The sequence below is a fragment of the Meleagris gallopavo genome, chromosome 4 (genome assembly GCF_905368555.1).
Source record: "Meleagris gallopavo chromosome 4, MGAL_WU_HG_1.1, whole genome shotgun sequence".
NCBI classification, from domain to species: Eukaryota; Metazoa; Chordata; class Aves; order Galliformes; family Phasianidae; genus Meleagris; species Meleagris gallopavo.
In genome coordinates this window covers 46,203,585-46,221,525 of record NC_139407.1, presented here as the reverse complement: position 1 = coordinate 46,221,525, position 17,941 = coordinate 46,203,585, and the positions used below count along the sequence as shown (strand labels likewise).

At 35.7% G+C, this 17,941-nt stretch overlaps 1 protein-coding gene across 8 annotated transcripts in view; it reads right to left on the bottom strand.

Moving 5' to 3' along the window:
- The window catches only part of FRYL (FRY like transcription coactivator), a 155,214-nt gene that overhangs the window by 35,303 nt on the left and 101,970 nt on the right, over positions 1-17,941 (bottom strand). For all 8 annotated transcript variants that reach the window (XR_014883154.1, XM_085223190.1, XM_085223189.1 and 5 more), the window contains 15 exons: positions 17,817-17,927; positions 16,771-16,925; positions 16,428-16,527; positions 15,113-15,281; positions 13,673-13,932; positions 12,394-12,534; positions 10,546-10,714; positions 9,298-9,382; positions 6,240-6,352; positions 5,136-5,286; positions 4,686-4,789; positions 3,812-3,997; positions 1,965-2,166; positions 1,000-1,121; positions 350-540 (listed from right to left, as the gene is read on the bottom strand). Coding sequence is in view for 7 of the 8 variants with exons in the window: in XM_085223190.1 (XP_085079316.1) it covers positions 350-540; positions 1,000-1,121; positions 1,965-2,166; positions 3,812-3,997; positions 4,686-4,789; positions 5,136-5,286; positions 6,240-6,352; positions 9,298-9,382; positions 10,546-10,714; positions 12,394-12,534; positions 13,673-13,932; positions 15,113-15,281; positions 16,428-16,527; positions 16,771-16,925; positions 17,817-17,927 (2,259 nt within the window). In the remaining variant the exon portion in view is untranslated. The remainder of the gene's footprint in view (positions 1-349; positions 541-999; positions 1,122-1,964; positions 2,167-3,811; positions 3,998-4,685; positions 4,790-5,135; positions 5,287-6,239; positions 6,353-9,297; positions 9,383-10,545; positions 10,715-12,393; positions 12,535-13,672; positions 13,933-15,112; positions 15,282-16,427; positions 16,528-16,770; positions 16,926-17,816; positions 17,928-17,941) is intronic.

Genomic DNA, 17,941 nt, shown 5'->3' with positions numbered 1-17,941 from the left:
CTTAGATTTAGACATGACACCAAGTTGGATGTTTTTAACACTTCACCTTAATAAAGAACACAAAATTATCTTTTATATGGCTGATCTCAGGAATCCTTTAGTATGAAAGATACAGCATTTTTAAGAAACAGAGGCATCAAACTCTTGTAAAGTTCATACTATATAGCAAATCTCATTTTACTAGGTGAAAATTCAGAAAATGTAATGACTAAAACTGCTTGGATATACAAAGTATCTTTAAAAACAGAAGTAACCAAATCCAAAACACTTTCAAATTTGGCCATCATTAAAATAATAGACAAGGATGTCAGTTTTCTAATAAAATTAGGGGGGGGAAAAAATCAAATACCTGAGCTTCTTCTCCTGCATCTCCAACAGTTTCTACTAATCTGGAGAGAACATCAGAAAGTGTAGATGCAGTAAGAGGCTGCTTCAGAGCCCTGAAGATCTGAAAGGATCTCCCGGCATAGTGTCGAGAGGAACACGAAAGAGCAGTTTGCAAAGCAACTTCACTTAGACAGTGTTCCAATTGAAATCCTCCTATACAAGAAAATAAATACTTTGATATCCCACAAACATACTTGATTTTAATAAACAGTGTAACTGTTGAAGTCATCCTTAACTATAAAATATTCTCGTCTCCTACAATTTTCCTCAAGGAATACTTATTTGAAAAATCTTTCCAGGCGTATGAACATATGCTCCACAATACTTAACACTTGAGAGACTTGCTGATAATAAAACACTTATGATTTGAATGTTATGTCCGCAATAAACTAGTAAGATCTTTATCTCATTCCTAGAATATTATATTTAAATCCGATTCAACAGAAGTATGAACTGAAATGTGTGATGCACAAGAAAATCAGTATTTTATAGAAGCAGGAAGCTATCACAAAGTCACTTTATAGAGCATCTGTAAACTTACTGGCATTGAAAAAAAAACATGCAGTTGGGGACTTAAACATGCTATCATATTTTGACTGCTTTCTAGCTTACCTGAGCTAGACTGTTTAAATATAGATACCACATGCTTTAAAAATACAGTTAACTGTTCAGCACTCTTTATATTAGGGTTCTTTGCCGAAACATCTTCATGATTCCAAAGCGGCCCTCTTTTCCTAAAAATATAAAAACAGAGCAAACATGAAATCACAGCCTTTGTCACTAGTGTTAAATGTTATTCCTGCTTTACGTAACTGCAAAATAATCTACTGCCTATCACATAAATGAAGCCACTTAGAATTGCAGACACAAATCAAAGAACTTTGGCAACAGCTTAATATTGCTACAATAATACACAGAAAAGTAAGAAACAGGGAAAAGCAATGTATCAATTCTAACTGAGCAGTGTAAATCTGCAGAGATGCTCTCCATTAGGTGATATTTAGTGACATAACAAAAAGCCAGTTACAGCTACCACCATTATACAACTGTTAAAACCACACTCTTTTTTTATCTTTTTCTTCTCAGCAGTAAACTACACTATTATAAATTCAGGGCTATAAAAATCTCATAACTTTTGATTAAGTAAATTGGATTTCAGACTTACACAATCTTGAAAGCTTTATATATACTATCACATAATCTGAACAAGTGTTGCTTTTTTTTTTTTTTTTACAGATGTTCTTTGCCACTAATTTTTATTCCCTCCCCCCCCAGTTCCCATCTTTTTTCTGTAAGTCAATCAATCCATAGCCGTTTCCCACAAATCTTGCAGCTTCCTAATCATTTTTCTGTATTTTTTCATCGGGATGGAAGAAAAAATGCAGAAAGCAATGATAACGAATCTATGTAGAACATGGTAAAAGTCTTTCAAACACTGAGGACAAGGAAATTCTTTCAAATAGTTGGAAATTTAGGGTTGTTTATAAACTGCACCACATAAAAACTCTTCAGGGTTAAACTCAATATTCTTATTGATACAACATTTTTTTTAGCAAAAATGAAAATTAAAATCTTACCTTGAGGTAATGAATTCTATGAGAGTTTTTACTTTTTCATCCTGCTCTACTGAAATGTCAACCTCATTGAGGATGGTGGTGTGCATATGAGACATGGCAGCACTCGTATTTCCTAAACTGATGCTAGAAGAGGTAGAACTTGAACTAAGCCCTGAGTCAGTCATTGGGGAGGGCTGGTAATCAGGTATAAAATCATGAACACCTGTTGAAATATAAAGGAGACCATTATGAGCTCAACAGTTCAATACTAAATAAATAAAAAGAAAAATTAGCCCTATAAAAATTAGTAAATTAACAAATATAATGAGAATCATTGCATGGACGCAATAATTTCAAATGAAATCAAACAAACTTTCAAAGCCTTAGAATGAGTGGACCCTTAATAAAGAACAGCTAGATTCCTTCTTTTGAATCACTGGACGCTGTTTGATTTTTGTATTGGTAATATAGTGAAACAACAGCTCAACAGCCTTTGAAGCATCTCATCATACAGTAAAGAAAGTTGAGACAAGTGATCCAAACTGCTTACAAATAACGTGCAGATTTTTATTTTTTTTTTTGGCTAAAAGTCAGTCCCACTGTAACTGACAGCACTTTAAAACAGCAAACGCTAAGTTTTAACTAGTGAATCAATCCTAAGGAGAGCCTTTCTGGCTGCACAGCTTCTGAATTTAGGTTAACATAGTTGCTGCTCTCCATGAAAAGAATCATGAGGCCATGAAAGAGAACTGTACCATCTCCTCACGTTATGTCTACAATGACAAGCTGCTAGGAGAAAGCAAACAGATAAAAGAAGACAGTCATGAATCTCTGACTGTAATAATTGTACATAAACTTGAAACCCACCAACAAACACCAAAAAATAAATAAATAAAAAATCAATCTACTGAGCTACAGGACTGAGGCACTACCTGTTTCAAAGTTCAAATCAACTTGCTTGATCTTGCACTAGGTACACATACATGTAAAGATCTTATTTTAATCCCCAGATGGAAATATTTGATACTGATCATATTGCAGTTCCCCTTAGATATTTTTGTTCAGTAACCATAGCATAATATTGTGTCACATTTAGAAAGTTCTGCTCAAAACTGCAGATTAGGAACAGAATGGTTACACGGGTGCATTAGTAAAGATCTGTGAATACGTTTACAAAAAATAATTCCTTGATTACGTCCACTTTTTAATTCCTCATAACTGTGAATTATCAGATGCAGAAAACAGATGCATATTTTTGGTCAAAAACAAAACCAGTTCTGATTCAGGATGGAACTGCCAGATTTTACAGCAACATACTGCCACCTACTGAATTCATATGAATTACTCTTTTTGCTTTTCTTTAGAAAATACCTTAGGCTTACACCTATTACATTCATGATTACACAAAAAAGAATAGAATTTATTGCATAATTATGATATCGTGATGTTTAGGTAGACCTCACAAGAATATTCTGCTAGGTTACTAAACAATGACAAAAAACTGAAGTCAGAAATTCAAAGTTTTTATGCTCAAGTAAGAGATGCATTTTCCTGTTGTTTTTTTTTTTATTTTATTTTATTTTAGAAGCATCTTAAAAACTGTGCTATTACAGATCCAAAGCATAAAATTTCCTCTGTTTTTTCCATTATTAATTGCTCAACTGAGCTCTCAACTTTGACAATGGGGCACAAAGTCCAAATGTACTTTGTACATACAGTACTCATTTGGTCTTAAAATATTTTTTAGCCAGCTAGGTAGAGCTGAAATAGTTTACTAGCAAGGGCTCTGAAAAACAGTAAAGTAAAAGAGATCTTGATAATGCCTAGAAGTAAACTTCCTGTGTCATTTTAACAAGTCTAAAGCATACCTGTAAAAGTATAATCTAAGTGTGTAGTTTGCTTGACAGTAAGCATCCTGGACTCATTGAACTCTCTGTTTCTGAGTAGGACAGAAGCAACAGATTGGACATTACTGCCAGATCCCATCACTATCAGCAGATGCAAAAGCAGTCGTTTACAATGCTCATAAACTTCAGGGTGACAGTGGTCAAAACCTAACACAGATTTTAAAAAAAAAAAGAAGTTTTATTAAATGCAGAGAGCACATTTAATTCAATTATTATAATAGCAGTTCTTCACATTGTTATATTTTATCAGAAAGACATATAATGAAATAAATAACTGCACACATGATTACTGCTAGATACAGAAGATATTTCTTCCTTCCTCAGATGTTTTTTCAGTGTTCAAATATAAAAACAAAGCACATAGTTTAACAAACAAAGATATCCTCATTTCTTACATAGCAGTCAGAAATCAATATGTTCTCCGTATGAAAATTACAACAAAGACAAACAGAAAGAAAAAATAAGGAGAATTTCACTTTGTCTTCTACATGAAGACAGAGGGAAAAGAGGTACAACAAATTGCTGTTGAACAATAGCAATCCCTCTTAATTATATTCATTTTAACCAAATTGAAAGGTATTCAGGTGAAATCTTTTTCAAAAGGAAAAGGAATGCCATTTTTATTTTTTTAAAGTAAGTTTTCAAATAAGCCATCACAGGTATATAAACAGTGCAGATTTTTAGCAATACAGCAGTCCTTTCCGTGTTTCGTGTTAAAGCTGTGTCTGTAAATATTAACATATTAATAAAATTTAAATATAACGATAAACACTAATTTAAATGGAGAAAAGAACAGCTATGTACTTAGGAAGTATTTCTAGAAGCATGTTCGTACCTATAAAAATGGCATGAAGCAAAAGATGCAAGTAACCTCCCCATTCCACCTTCACACTGTGGTCAACTATCAAGTCAGTCAAAAGGATCACTGCAATGTTGCATCTAAAAACAAAAATAAATCTGTTAGCAGAACATAACATACAACCTTTATGTACAGCTGCAAAGAGCTTAAAAATTCTTTTGAACAGTATTCTCTCAAGTCTAGTTACAAACACCCACAAACTTGCGTTAAGGGAAATACATATTCTCACAATGAAGATAAACTCCAGTTCCCCAAAATAAAAGGCTTAAAAATCTCAAACTACCAGATGTGTAAAATCACAGAAAATAATTGTACTATCTTTATCTATTACCTTTAAATCTGTTTAAATTCCTATATTTGTACAACACAAATTGAAAAGTAATGAATTGCCATCAGCAAGCATTTAACAACTGTCAAAACAATTACCTGTGCAGAGACATGCCCGGAGAAGTTGTTTCAGGCAAATAATCCACTAAGGGTGACCAGCAACCTCCATTGGGTGGAAAAGGGAGAGGCTCTCCTTGATTGTGCTCCATCACCTTCAACCGCCAGTTTGAATACAGAGGCATTGAATCACCTAACACAACAGATGAAAAAACAAAATATAAAAATAAAAACACCCTCAATATGTGTAATTTTGTATTCTATAAGTCTTCTAAAGAATGTTATACAATACAGAAATTGCCTGTTTCTGCTTTACAGTCTTCTGAATATTTTTAAATTCTTGACAAACTGAGGCCTATAAGCAGTAGTTGAACACAGGCAATGATAATTTGGGTGAATTTGGTACAAGAGCAGTCATAGTTAATAAGCCTCTCTTAAGAAATGCCTCCAAAAGTAGATAGCAATTTCAGAAAGGACTGACTTTTATCCTTGCACCTGCACCTCAGAAAAAAACAGAACACAAATCAAATTAAATTAATTAATTAAAGTAAGCTTGAAAATTAATTAGAGATACACTGCAAGATTTTTCTTCCCTGCTATACTTCGCTTTGATAAGGATTCTTAGAAAGTTCTGTATGTTCTTTTTTTAAACAGGTACTGCTGCTGTTTAAAAGAATAATTACTTCTAATTTTATGTCTTTCTTTTTTAACTTATTTTCTATCATTTTTTTCCTCATTCATTTAATTTTCCACTTGCTAATCTCTCTTCTATTTCTTCAGCCTAACATTCTATCTTTCGTGCCGATGGGGCAAAGAAATGGAATGAAACTGCTTCACGTGCAATGACGTTTACAACTCATTCTGGGTTACAAGGTAAGGAAAGAAGGCAAGTTAATCTCCCTTACACACAGTACTGCAATCAAATATGTGCAAGATCTGAACTGCAAAACAAAGACTGAGGAGTGTAAAATAATAATAATAATAATAATAAATATTATATTAAATATATATATTTAAAATAAGTTCATGCAAAAACCTCTTTATTTATCACTACTTCCTCATGTTTTCCAAAACTTTCAGCAAAAGCATTAATTTTTGAAAATTTTATTTTCTATACATAGAAATATTTATAAATTAAAATATTACTTTTTTCCTCTTCATATGATCCTCCAGAGCTGCTGCTGTAGCGAGATTCTAGTCTGTGGTGCTGACGGTTCAAGTTACTGTTCAACCCGCTGTAGATGTCTAGATGTGCATAACTGCAGGAACAAATAAAGAGACATTAGTAATTGACATTCTGTTGTAAAAACTAATTAGGGACTCTGTATTTCAATAAAACTGTTATGCAAAAATATTTCATCTCACCAGGACAATTATACAATATGATATAAAACATCTCAGCTGTGTAAGACCTCCTGCAGCAATGCTACATGAGAGTATTCAAAGAGGGAATCCAGTACAAATCGATTTGATAAATCATTTCCATTAGCATTTAAAATATTAACATGAGTTGCCATTACACATTCTTCTCACTAATGATGAAATGTTTCTTTGATCTTCATTAATCTGATAAACTAGAAGGAAGTCAGAGAAACTGAAGTGCTAAACGCATAATTTCTAAGCTCTTTTGATACAGATTCTATAACTCCTTCCTCTCCCCCAGCCCAATATATACACAGTATATCATATCAAAAAGCATTTACTCGAGGGAGACTTTAGACAACGCTATAACAGATGCCAAAACTTTCACAGACTTTCAAACCTGTCATCGTTACTTTAAAAGCTTCTTCAGCTCAAGCCTGAAAAGTAGCCAAATACTTGTATGTGCCTGGATAGGACAAATTCTGAATGACACCTCAGATTTCATAATTTTCTATGATTTGTTTTAATTGAAGTATGAGGCATGTATCTGCCAATATATTTACCAATTTAATTATATTGATATCATCATCCTGGAGAAGAAAATTGTTCAAATGGGAAATTACATTACTATAATTAGAGAAATACAATTACTTCTGTATTTGCTGCAGAAATATTTCTAGGGCTTGGAAACAAGTCATTACCTACATTACAGTTACATTACTCTATAGTAATGGCCTGCGCATACATTTTTATGTACACACATTCTCTAATGCTAATCAAGGAATCCTTGTTCCTCTTTCACTGTAAAGTGAGCTAGCTCACATTTGACACACAATGAAAGCATGCCCGCAGCAGCTTTGAGTTGGCATCCCAGCTAATTCCACATCAGCTCTTTGCTTTCCACTACATTCACACCAGTACTGCTATTTGGTAAGTTCCTTCAAAAGATGACTCTAAAGAACATCCCTGAAGACTGGAGGATAGCCAATGTCACTCCGGTCTTCAAAAAGGGCAAGAAGGAAGATCTGGGTAATTATAGGCCTGTCAGCCTCACCTCTGTCCCTGGAAAGGTGATGGAACAGCTTGTGCTGGATACCATCTCCAGACAACTGGGAGAAAAGGAGGTTATCAGGAGTAGTCAGCACAGGTTCACCAAGGGGAGGTCGTGCTCGACCAAGCTGGTGGCCTTCTATGATGCTGTCACAAGCTGGATGGATGGGGGAAGAGCGGTAGATATAGTCTACCTTGATTTTAGAAAGGCATTTGATACTGTCTCCCACGACATCCTTATAGCAAAGCTGAGGAAGTGTGGGATAGATGAGTGGACAGTGAGGTGGGTTGAGAACTGGCTGACTGGCAGAGCGCAGAGGGTCGTCGTTGGTGGTGCAGAGTCTGGCTGGAGACCTGTAACCAATGGTGTCCCCCAGGGGTCTGTGCTGGGTCCGGTCTTGTTCAACATCTTCATCAACGACCTTGATGAGGGGATAGTGGCCACCCTCAGCAAGTTTGCTGATGATACGAAGTTGGGAGGATTGGTTGACACGCCTGAAGGCTGTGCTGCCATTCAGTGAGACCTGGACAGGCTGGAGAGCTGGGCGGTAAGAAACCGGATGAGGTTCAACAAAAGCAAGTGTAGGGTCTTACACCTAGGGGGGAATAATTGTATGCACCAATACAGGCTGGGGGATGAGCTGCTGGAGAGGAGCTCTGCAGAGAGGGACCTGGGCGTCCTGGTGGACGACAGGTTGGCCATGAGCCAGCAGTGTGCCCTCATGGCCAAAAAGGCCAATGGCGTTCTGGGGTGCATTAAAAAGAGCGTGTCCAGCAGGTCGAAGGAGGTGATCCTCCTCCTCTACTCTGCCCTGGTAAGGCCTCATCTGGAGTACTGTGTCCAGTTCTGGGCTTCCCAGTACAAAAAAGACAGGGATCTCTTGGAAAGAGTCCAGCGGAGGGCCACAAAGATGGTGAAGGGCCTGGAGCATCTCCCCTATGAAGAAAGGCTAAGTAAACTGGGTCTGTTTAGCCTTGAGAAAAGACGACTGAGAGGGGACCTGATCCAGGTTTATAAATATCTGAGGTGTGGCGGCCATAGCGGTGAGACCAGTCTCTTTTCATGGTACGTGGAGACAGGACGAGGGGAAACAGACATAAGCTGCAGCATAGGAAGTTTCACACGAATGTGCACAAGAACTTCTTCACGGTGAGGGTGATGGAGTAGTGGAACAGGCTGCCCAGGGGAGTTGTGGAGTCTCCTTCTCTGGAGATATTCAAGACCCGCCTGGACATCTACTTGTGCGACCTGGTGTAGGGAACCTGCTTTGGCAGGGGGGTTGGTCTCGATGAGTCCATCTCGATGATGGAGGTCCCTTCCAACCCCTACAATTCTGTGATTCTATGAATCTCAAAAATTAGGGAGGGAGGCATCCTCTTATTGCTACACATAGACATTACCATATGCATGGGATAATGAACTATCAACATTTGGATATCACTGATCTCTTGTGAGCTAGGGAACCGATATCAGAATTTGCTACATTAATAAACTAGTTGTTTTGCCTTCAACATATTCATACACACATACAGTATAATTTCTCTTAGGTAAGCACATAAGTGATAAATAACTAATTCAGACACTTAAATACAGCAGTGCAAAGCCTGACCATTAATCCCAAATACTATTCCAGAATTTTTGCTTAAAACAAATTGTACTCACTTGCAGAACTTCAACACATATTTCCTGCAGCACAGACCTATCAAAGCCATTCAGATGCAAGTATTTATAGAAGCTACCAGGAATTCTTCCGTATTTTAATTATTAAGTGATCTCTGAGGAAATACTTACTTATCTTCAATGCTGTCTTTTATATGTTTACTGTCAGGGTTGCCATCTGTGGGAGCTACCATTGTATTGCTACTAGAGGTGGTACCTGTAAATTATGGACAAAGACACTGGTAACTGAACAAAAATGCAAAGCAGACTTAAGCTATATACAACAACTCTTATTTACTTGTCCATTCCAAGACTCCTAAACAGGAACATGCTACAGCAAGAAGCACAAATACAAACCAAGCAGCAGTGATTACTCCTACTTCATGTAGGAGAAAAAAAAATTGTTGTGTAGACAAAAAAATTCTGAACTGCCACAGTAATCTCACTAACTGGGGGGAAAAACAAACAAACAAACAAAACAAATCAAAACAAAAACAAAAAACCCAAAAAACAAATAATTCCAGGAATCTCTAAGCATTCAGAGTAAATGAAGTAGAAAGGCTTGTTTTTGAAGCAGGATCTAGATATCTCCTTCTTTCTTTCCTTTATTCTATTCATCTGTAAAATGCAGTTGGACTTTGGTATGCAGTTCATTCAAAACACAAACAGATTAGGGATAAAACCTAACAGTGTTCAATGAAGCTTATATCAATCTCTTTTTAAGAGAAACTATCAAGCATCACACTTACCTGATCATAATTGCAAAAACAATTTCACCTTCTTCTCCCTACTTTGTTACAATGAACACTTAAGCATAAGTGCTCCATACTATTTTTAATACATTTTAAACACTTTCATGAACAAGTACCAATGCAACCACCTCGTTATTCAGATAATCCCTAGGTGATAGGCCCAGGCTGCTTCAGAGCATTGACAGCTCTGCAGCAGAAAAGCTAAATCCTTGCTTAGATACTCCCATCCAAGTCTTATGTGGCTCTCTTTGAAAGATGCTTCATCAAAAACATGATTTAAAGTTGTATTTAAAGATGTAAACTGTCCCCGTTGTTTAGCTGAACAGACATAAAAGTGATATGCTGAGGGTAAACAGCGCAAGATCTGAATGCAGACGAAGTCTAACATAAGTATCAATACAATCCTGTTTCTTGTGAGTCTTTCAGATACTCTTTAATAAAAAACTCTGGATAATCTAAAATCTGCCAATCTGCCAATCAAACAGAAATTCTATTATATTACAACTAAAAGAAATAGAACACTGTACTCCTTTTAAATATTTACAGATGAACTCCAATATTTTAAGTGATTAACAGAAACATGTTTGTCACTGCCAGAAATAATAGATTAAGTTCAATAAATTCTGACCTGAAGTGACAGAAGGGATTTTATAGCTGGAAGTAATGCGGTAATATGGTGGATTATCCATATGGGTGACTCCTGAACTGACAGGATCTGTAAGCTGAAGTTCACTCACCAGCTCTTCCAATAGTTGCATTGTTTTGTCTCTACCCAAATAAACAATAACTTTCTTTACCTGCCATCAAATAAAAAAAGTATACGTACATAAAATAGTGATACACATAAATACAATTCTTACCATAATGATTTAGAAAAAAAAAAAAGAAAAAAAAAAGATTTGATCATCTCAACTCAGTAGAACCACTATCTACCTATATAGTGCCAGTGAGAATATCTGTGACTTATTCTAGTTCTAAAAGCAAACAAAAACAGTTTCCACAGACAGAAACACCAGCAAGCATCAGAAACATCACAAAAATTAATCTTAATTCAATAACCATTGTTTAAGAAACAAAATAGCTTTTTCTAGCAAAGGTTTTAGCAACACCTAAGATTAAGATCTGGACAATGACACTAAGAAATGATAAGTAAAATGCTAAGTAATTTAGGATGTTTGACTCGTGGAATTACTTTGTCTCCTGGTTCAAACTATATTGGAAAGATTTGGGGCTTCACTGCTAGATTTTCTGATTGGTAATGAAAACAAATGCCACCTAATGAACTTAAAATGACCTTTGTAAGAACACAATACTGTAAGTCCTATATATTCTCAGACACACACACATCCATACAAAAATATATACTTATCACAGGTAACTCTTTCTTTGTTTACTTCATATCTACTTTTTTGGACTGTTAGCAAATTGCAATTCTCTGATGAAAATAAGTTATGGAGCCAACTTATTTCTTCCTAAAGAACAGAAACTATCTGTGGCTGCTGATTTGCATATTATGATGGAAAGAAATTGATCACTGCATACATGGAATTAACTCAATCTAAAATTAGCAATCAATCTCCAAGTTTCTTTTTTTTAATACAAAGGAACAAAAATGCAAAAACAGGTGTTCAATAAATCTTTTCCTTTTTAAAAAATTTACTTACTAAATAATGTTTACGGTCCATCTAGGACACCCTGGATTTTGACAGCTCATAACTGATAGATGGCTTTGTTTCAGACTTATCACCAAGTAAATTGCAGTATGTTACTGCTACTTTCATAAACAGAAAACTACCAGCATCAGAGAAATTATTTTCACAAAATCTTTTGTTTCATATTACAAATACTTGAATCATTCATCTTTAGTGGCACACTTCTTTAATTTCAAAAGGTCTCCAGGCTTTCAGAATACCATACATTTATTACACTGAAAAGCATTCCTTGCCTCTTGTCATTGAATAGCAAAACAATTCCTTTGCCATGGACAGCTAGTGGCCATTTAATCCTATAAATGGCCTATTTCTAGAATTAGTACACTAATCACAGGAAGGTTGAAGCTGGGGAGGGACCTCTAGAGGTACTGCTGCTCAAGAAGAGAGCAGGCTGCCCAGGAGCACAGTCCAGACAGCTCATAGGGATCTCCAACCTGTGCCAATGCTCAGTCTTTATTCACAAAGCACTGATGCTGAAATGGAAGCTCCTGTTTTTCAGTTTGTGTCATCTCCCTCACCCTGGCACTGGGCACAACCAAAGAGAGTCTGGCTCTTTGCTTTGTACCTTCCCTTCAGGTTTATGTACACTTTGTACTTGATTTATTCACAGTGTATACTGGTCACAAAACATGCAGTGATACTATTACACTGCTAGATATGGGTATCAGAAATACTACCTCATATTTTTTGCTTGGTGATCTTTACTGCTAGAGTTAATTTCTAAAACACCAGTGACAATAAGGAGACTCATACAATGCACTTACATAAGGCAAAAGGCTGGGTTCACTGTTCACTCCACAGATACTGATCAGGAAGTGCAAAATTATTTTCAGATTCTTCGGCCAGCTGTCTGCCAAAGTAGTCCAGACATTTTCAATCTCAGACCAAGCCACTTCATCACCATACTGGAAAACAAAGTAAATATCTCTCCTGAAAACTCCAGCAGAAATTTTTTTTCAAGACTGCCAAAAAAAATAATCAGTTTCTTCATATATTTACAACTCCATTTTCATTCAAGATAAATAAATTTTTCAGATGGAAGGTACAGAGTTGCAGTCAGATATTCAACTAGAAAATCTGATTGTGTCTCTTTACCAGACTATTCAGACTATTATAAGACAGAATACTCCTCATGTATATCCCATCAGATGATATCTTACTAGTTTTATGCTTTCATTGCTCTTTTATTTTACTGCTTTAATAAAAATATTCAAAAATTAAAATAAGTTTTGTTATTTATATACAGTAACTATATTATTTTACAAGAGCTGCTCCAAAAGTAATGCCTCCTCTTTTATTATGTTGGTCAGTGACATTAGAAGTGGGTGTTGATGGAATGGCAGTAGAGGCTGAACTTCCCTACTAATATTCCATTAGATTTTGTTGCTGCGTGATGGATGGCAACAGAGGGACAGTCTGACAAAATGGCATCTGACATGGAAGTGCATATGTAGCAAAAGTATGTCTTCAAATTTCCCCACGTGGAAAAAAATGGCATGCATTGACATTCATCAACACTTGTTGAACATTTATGTAGACCAAACAGTGCATGTGAGTACAACGAGGTGGTAAGTGGTGTGTTTCAGAAGTGGCAACAGCGGGTCACCGCCACTGGTGCAGGTTTTGACAAGCATGGTAGGCAGGCTCTTGCTTATTGCTGGTGATAATGCATAGCTAATGGTGGCTCCTATATTGAAAAATATTGTTTTGTAGCTAAGAATTTGCTCTATCAAGCAGATTTACTTCCAAAATTCCATTTTGAGATCATAGGTAATCATAGGTACAGAGTATAGATGGATAGATAATACTATGTATTATCTACTAAAACAGACATCTATATAGAAAAACAGTCATATGTAACTGCTATATGCAATAGCTACTGAACTATTTATATCACATATTTCTTATAACAACTCAAAACTTGTGTATTCACCAGTAAGCAGACTAATATGAGCAGTAACTCTGGGAAGTCTGTAACGCAGTATCTCTGAACAGTATTCTCCCTAAACACAACAGTCTCCTGGAACACCAGTTAGTTTTTACCTTTGCAGTCATATACATAAGGTTGTTCAGGACCATGGCTGTAGCCTGCGGTGATCCCCAGCCTTCTCCTCGTAGCCAGCGCCTACTGTTTACCATTATTTCTCTATCCTTCAACGAATCTTCTTCATCTTCATCTTGCCGCCGGATGGTTGGCAAAGGTTTCAAGTCTACCAACTCAATATTGTTCATCCATGGCAGCAGATAATGCAGCATCACCTGTCTCCCAGCCGGGTGAGCCGTTTGGATTCTCTGACTTACTTCTGTGATTCAAAGATATAGATAAATTGTGGATCATTAATTAGAATTATTTTGCTAATAACAACCACTACTACGAATCCAGTAAATCACACTACCATAAAATAACACCAATACTGACATAATTTTGTTTAACTAGTGCTACTTCATAACCATTATCTATTCTTCAGTAGAGCTAGTTGAAGACTCTTCTGAGAAACAGCATGGTTGAAGAAGCTGAATTGCTGTATGCATACACACACACACAGATTTGCATGCACAAGCAAGAAAGTGTATACTAGGTTCTGATAGTTTTCTTAATTGCTGAAAGTTCTGATAAAGTAAGCTTAACATCCTCTCTCTCTACTTTATGCTTGTTTCATTTACCAACTCTTGCAAAATACAAGCTAGTTTTATTCTATTAGTAGCTTTTCATTGAAAATGGTAAACAAAATCCAATCTCTATGCACCAGTTTCACTTCTATGGAGAGCAAAGCACAAGTAATACTTTCCAGGACAAAACTGAGTCCTGATGAAAGAAGTATGCATTGCACAGTACATGGTTAAAAACATGGCAAACCAGACTGATGAGCAGACTTTCAGCACTGCTCCTTTCCTATTTAAACAGTAAGGACAAACCAATTCAAACCAAGGGTAAAAAATACATATAACATATCCTATTGTGTTTAGTAAGTTTTAAAAATTATTGCCTAGAAAAATATTCCTCTAATTGAGGAGATAGCTGAAAACCTAAAGCGTGTAAAAATGTGCCAATTTGGCAAAAAAGCACTTTAAAATTTTTCTTACATTTCTCTTCGCTCTTTTTTTTTTTTAAATTTATACGGTTATAATTCTGCAGCTATTTAATATGTTACTGAATATTATTTTTAAGTAATCTACAGTAAACAAAAATACTAGAAAGAATAACAGAAGAATAATTTTGAAAATCATTTGGAAATTATTTTATTAATACATGATTTCTCTTCAGTATTTTAGAAAGTCAGTAAAATATCTTTTGATTCATTGTTTCCTCTTTAATATATCACAAATAGAAATAAACAAAAATTGTTACTCAATAAATTCAATTTTTTCCACTTACTATGAAGACACTATCTTGTGTTCCTTATTTTAGTGAGTTATGAACTATACATTTTGTAAAAGGTTTCAGACCTGATGATCTTTATACTGACTTATTTTAAATCATACCTGAGAAGATGGCAAGTGTTAGCTCAGGATAAGTCCTTGCCAGTTCTTCTGATAGTTGATAGTATGACACAGAATACAGATGTGGTAAAGGAGAAGGCTGACCCAAAACTCCATCTGTCCTCTGAACTTCCAGTTTGTGAGCATAACGGAACATCTTTGGTTCCAAGATCTACAACAGCAACATTCATAATTTGAAGCTCTGTACAGAGTTATATTAGAATTTTTTTATTTAAAAATCACCTTTAAAATTTATGTATCTGCTCCCATTTAATACCTCGTACCAGATAGGTCTCCATACATCTCCTGTATTCACAAACACTGTGGCAATGCCACTGAATAGCTAACACTCATTCCATTTGATGCACTCAATGAAAAATTCTTGATGTTTGCTTTCTCAAAATAACTTATCCAATAGATGTTTTTCCGTAACAAATTGAAAAATACCATTGAGTACTTTTATTTCCAAACAATATTATTTCTGCTTGAGACACGCATAGAAGAAATGCAATCTTTGATGTGCGAGAGATGCAGAGGGAGGCTAAAGCAGTTCAGCACATTCAAAATTAATTTTGGCTGGTCTAAAGCAGCAGCATTCACTTGATAAGAAAGATGGGACTGAAAGGGAGAATGCTGTGAGTGTTGACACGTCAACAACAGTACGACTTCAGAAAGGATTTTACTGCTTAATTTAGCTGACAAGGACCCTGGGAAAAAGCTGTGAGATGACTTTTGGTATGAGCAATGAGCAGTATATCTGTATATACTTTTTAAAATATTAGTGCTGCCTGTATTACCCCTAAATGTCACTGGAAAGGAATTAACAGAAGTAAATGGTTAACAACAATTCTGTTAACCCCTTCCCGTGTTGATGAATAAGGAAAACGTTTGGCACCAATGCAAAAATCAGGAAACTGACAGCTACACTGGTAAAAAGAGCAAAGGAACAGAAGCAACACATCTCTCTGAGAAAGTTTTAGAAAAACTGATCTATACAACACTTCTATAGTGTCAAATCAGAAAAATCTTCATTTAGGTTATGTATCTTAAAAAAGCAAATGTTGTGAAAATGTAAGTCTTTAGGGCTTACTTCTTGAAAACACACATTTTGCTGACATCTACTTAGGCCAAGTAAGGATCTGGGCTAACTATGTACAAAGACAGAGAAAAAAAAACATACATCAGATTTTCTTATTGAAATAACAACTAAATACTACCAGAAATATTTTTTTGTGTTTTTTTTGCTATTATTTTCAACGCACAGAGATTGTTCTAATTTTTAAAACAAAAACAATTGAATCAAAATTAGCTTACAAACCTGTAATAGTTGCATAGCAACTTCATAGATAGCCCTAGTGGAATCAGCTGCTTTAAACAGTATCAGATTTAGAAGGATCACTGTATCACACTGGTAATCCCTAGGGAAAAATCACAAGCATGAAACAAATAGCATTAATTTGATTTGTTTTTTTCTTTATTTGAATTTGTTAAGTAAAAGCTAATTCTTAGGGGATATGAAATGGAATAACCTAACACTTCGGAAAGCTTCTCTACTAACACATACACACGAACAGGAGTGATCTCTACTCTTTAAGGGAGGAAAAAATGTTCTAAATGAAATTATGCTTGGAAAATGAAAGTTTTGAAAAATTCTGTAGTACCTGTTTTGGAACACACTGGCTATGGCTTTAAAGCAGCCAGCTGCTACCCGCTTGGAACCTGTATAGCACCGGTCTACAGCCCAGTACATGAGGTTACTCTGGTCAGGGTTGAGTTCCAAGAGCAGCGTAACTGCCTCGCATCCCAGCTGGTGAACCTGTATTCAGAAATGAACCAATTAAAAATAAAATAAAATAAAATAAAATAAAAAAATAAAAAAGGGCCAACTTATAAAAATGGCATAAGAGAGGGAAATAGATATTTAATCCAAAACATCTGTAATACACAAAAATTATTCCAGCTAAAAATAATAAGTCCACAGTTTAAAACAACAACAGATAACCTATCAAACTGTTGAACATCCAACTTGTACATGCAGTAAAAGATTACTGAAGTAAATAACTAAATAGCTCTAACATTCCTTTTTCTCAGTTCCAAGTCCCGTATTGTGCTATTTACTCTTTTCTGAACACAGATCTGAAGTCAGATACAGAAAAGCACTTAAATATAGGCAGGTATTCCACAGTGGGATACAAGGGGCTGATCCATCTGGAGACTTGCTAATCCCTTGAATCTATCCCACTGGAGCAGTAATTTTATGCTATCACAGTATAAGTGCAATGAAGGCCCTATTTTTAGATGTAAAGCTTGTCTTACTAAATAGCTGTAAAGCTTGATCTTCAGAATTCCATAGGACCCCATCAATAGAGTCGAGTTTCACAGACTTCACGTTAAAGATCTTGTCTCCTTTAAATTTCTGAAGATTGTGCTTATTACTACAACTTTATCTAGCTGATTAGTTTATAAATTATAAGAAGTCTGTTTCAATCCTCCTCTCTTTAGTTCTGCTTTGTGCTCAGAATGTGCCTGGTGATTGCCTTCCTCAACTTGGTGATAGCACGTCAAGGACGAGGCAAAAATATGCACTCCTAAGAGCTTTAGGCATAAGCCACTCAAAGCCTGTGGGTCAGTGAGACCACAATAATTCATGAATGCACTGTTGAAAGTACTGATAGTTGCAAACCAATATTTACACTGCCTGCATTACCTTCTTATCCTGTGAATCCAGAATATTATCCAGCCATTTGTATAAATAGCCATCAGACGAGAGCCCAACATTATCTGCCACAGGGCCACAACACAGTACAGCAGACATAGCCTTTAGAAAGTAAA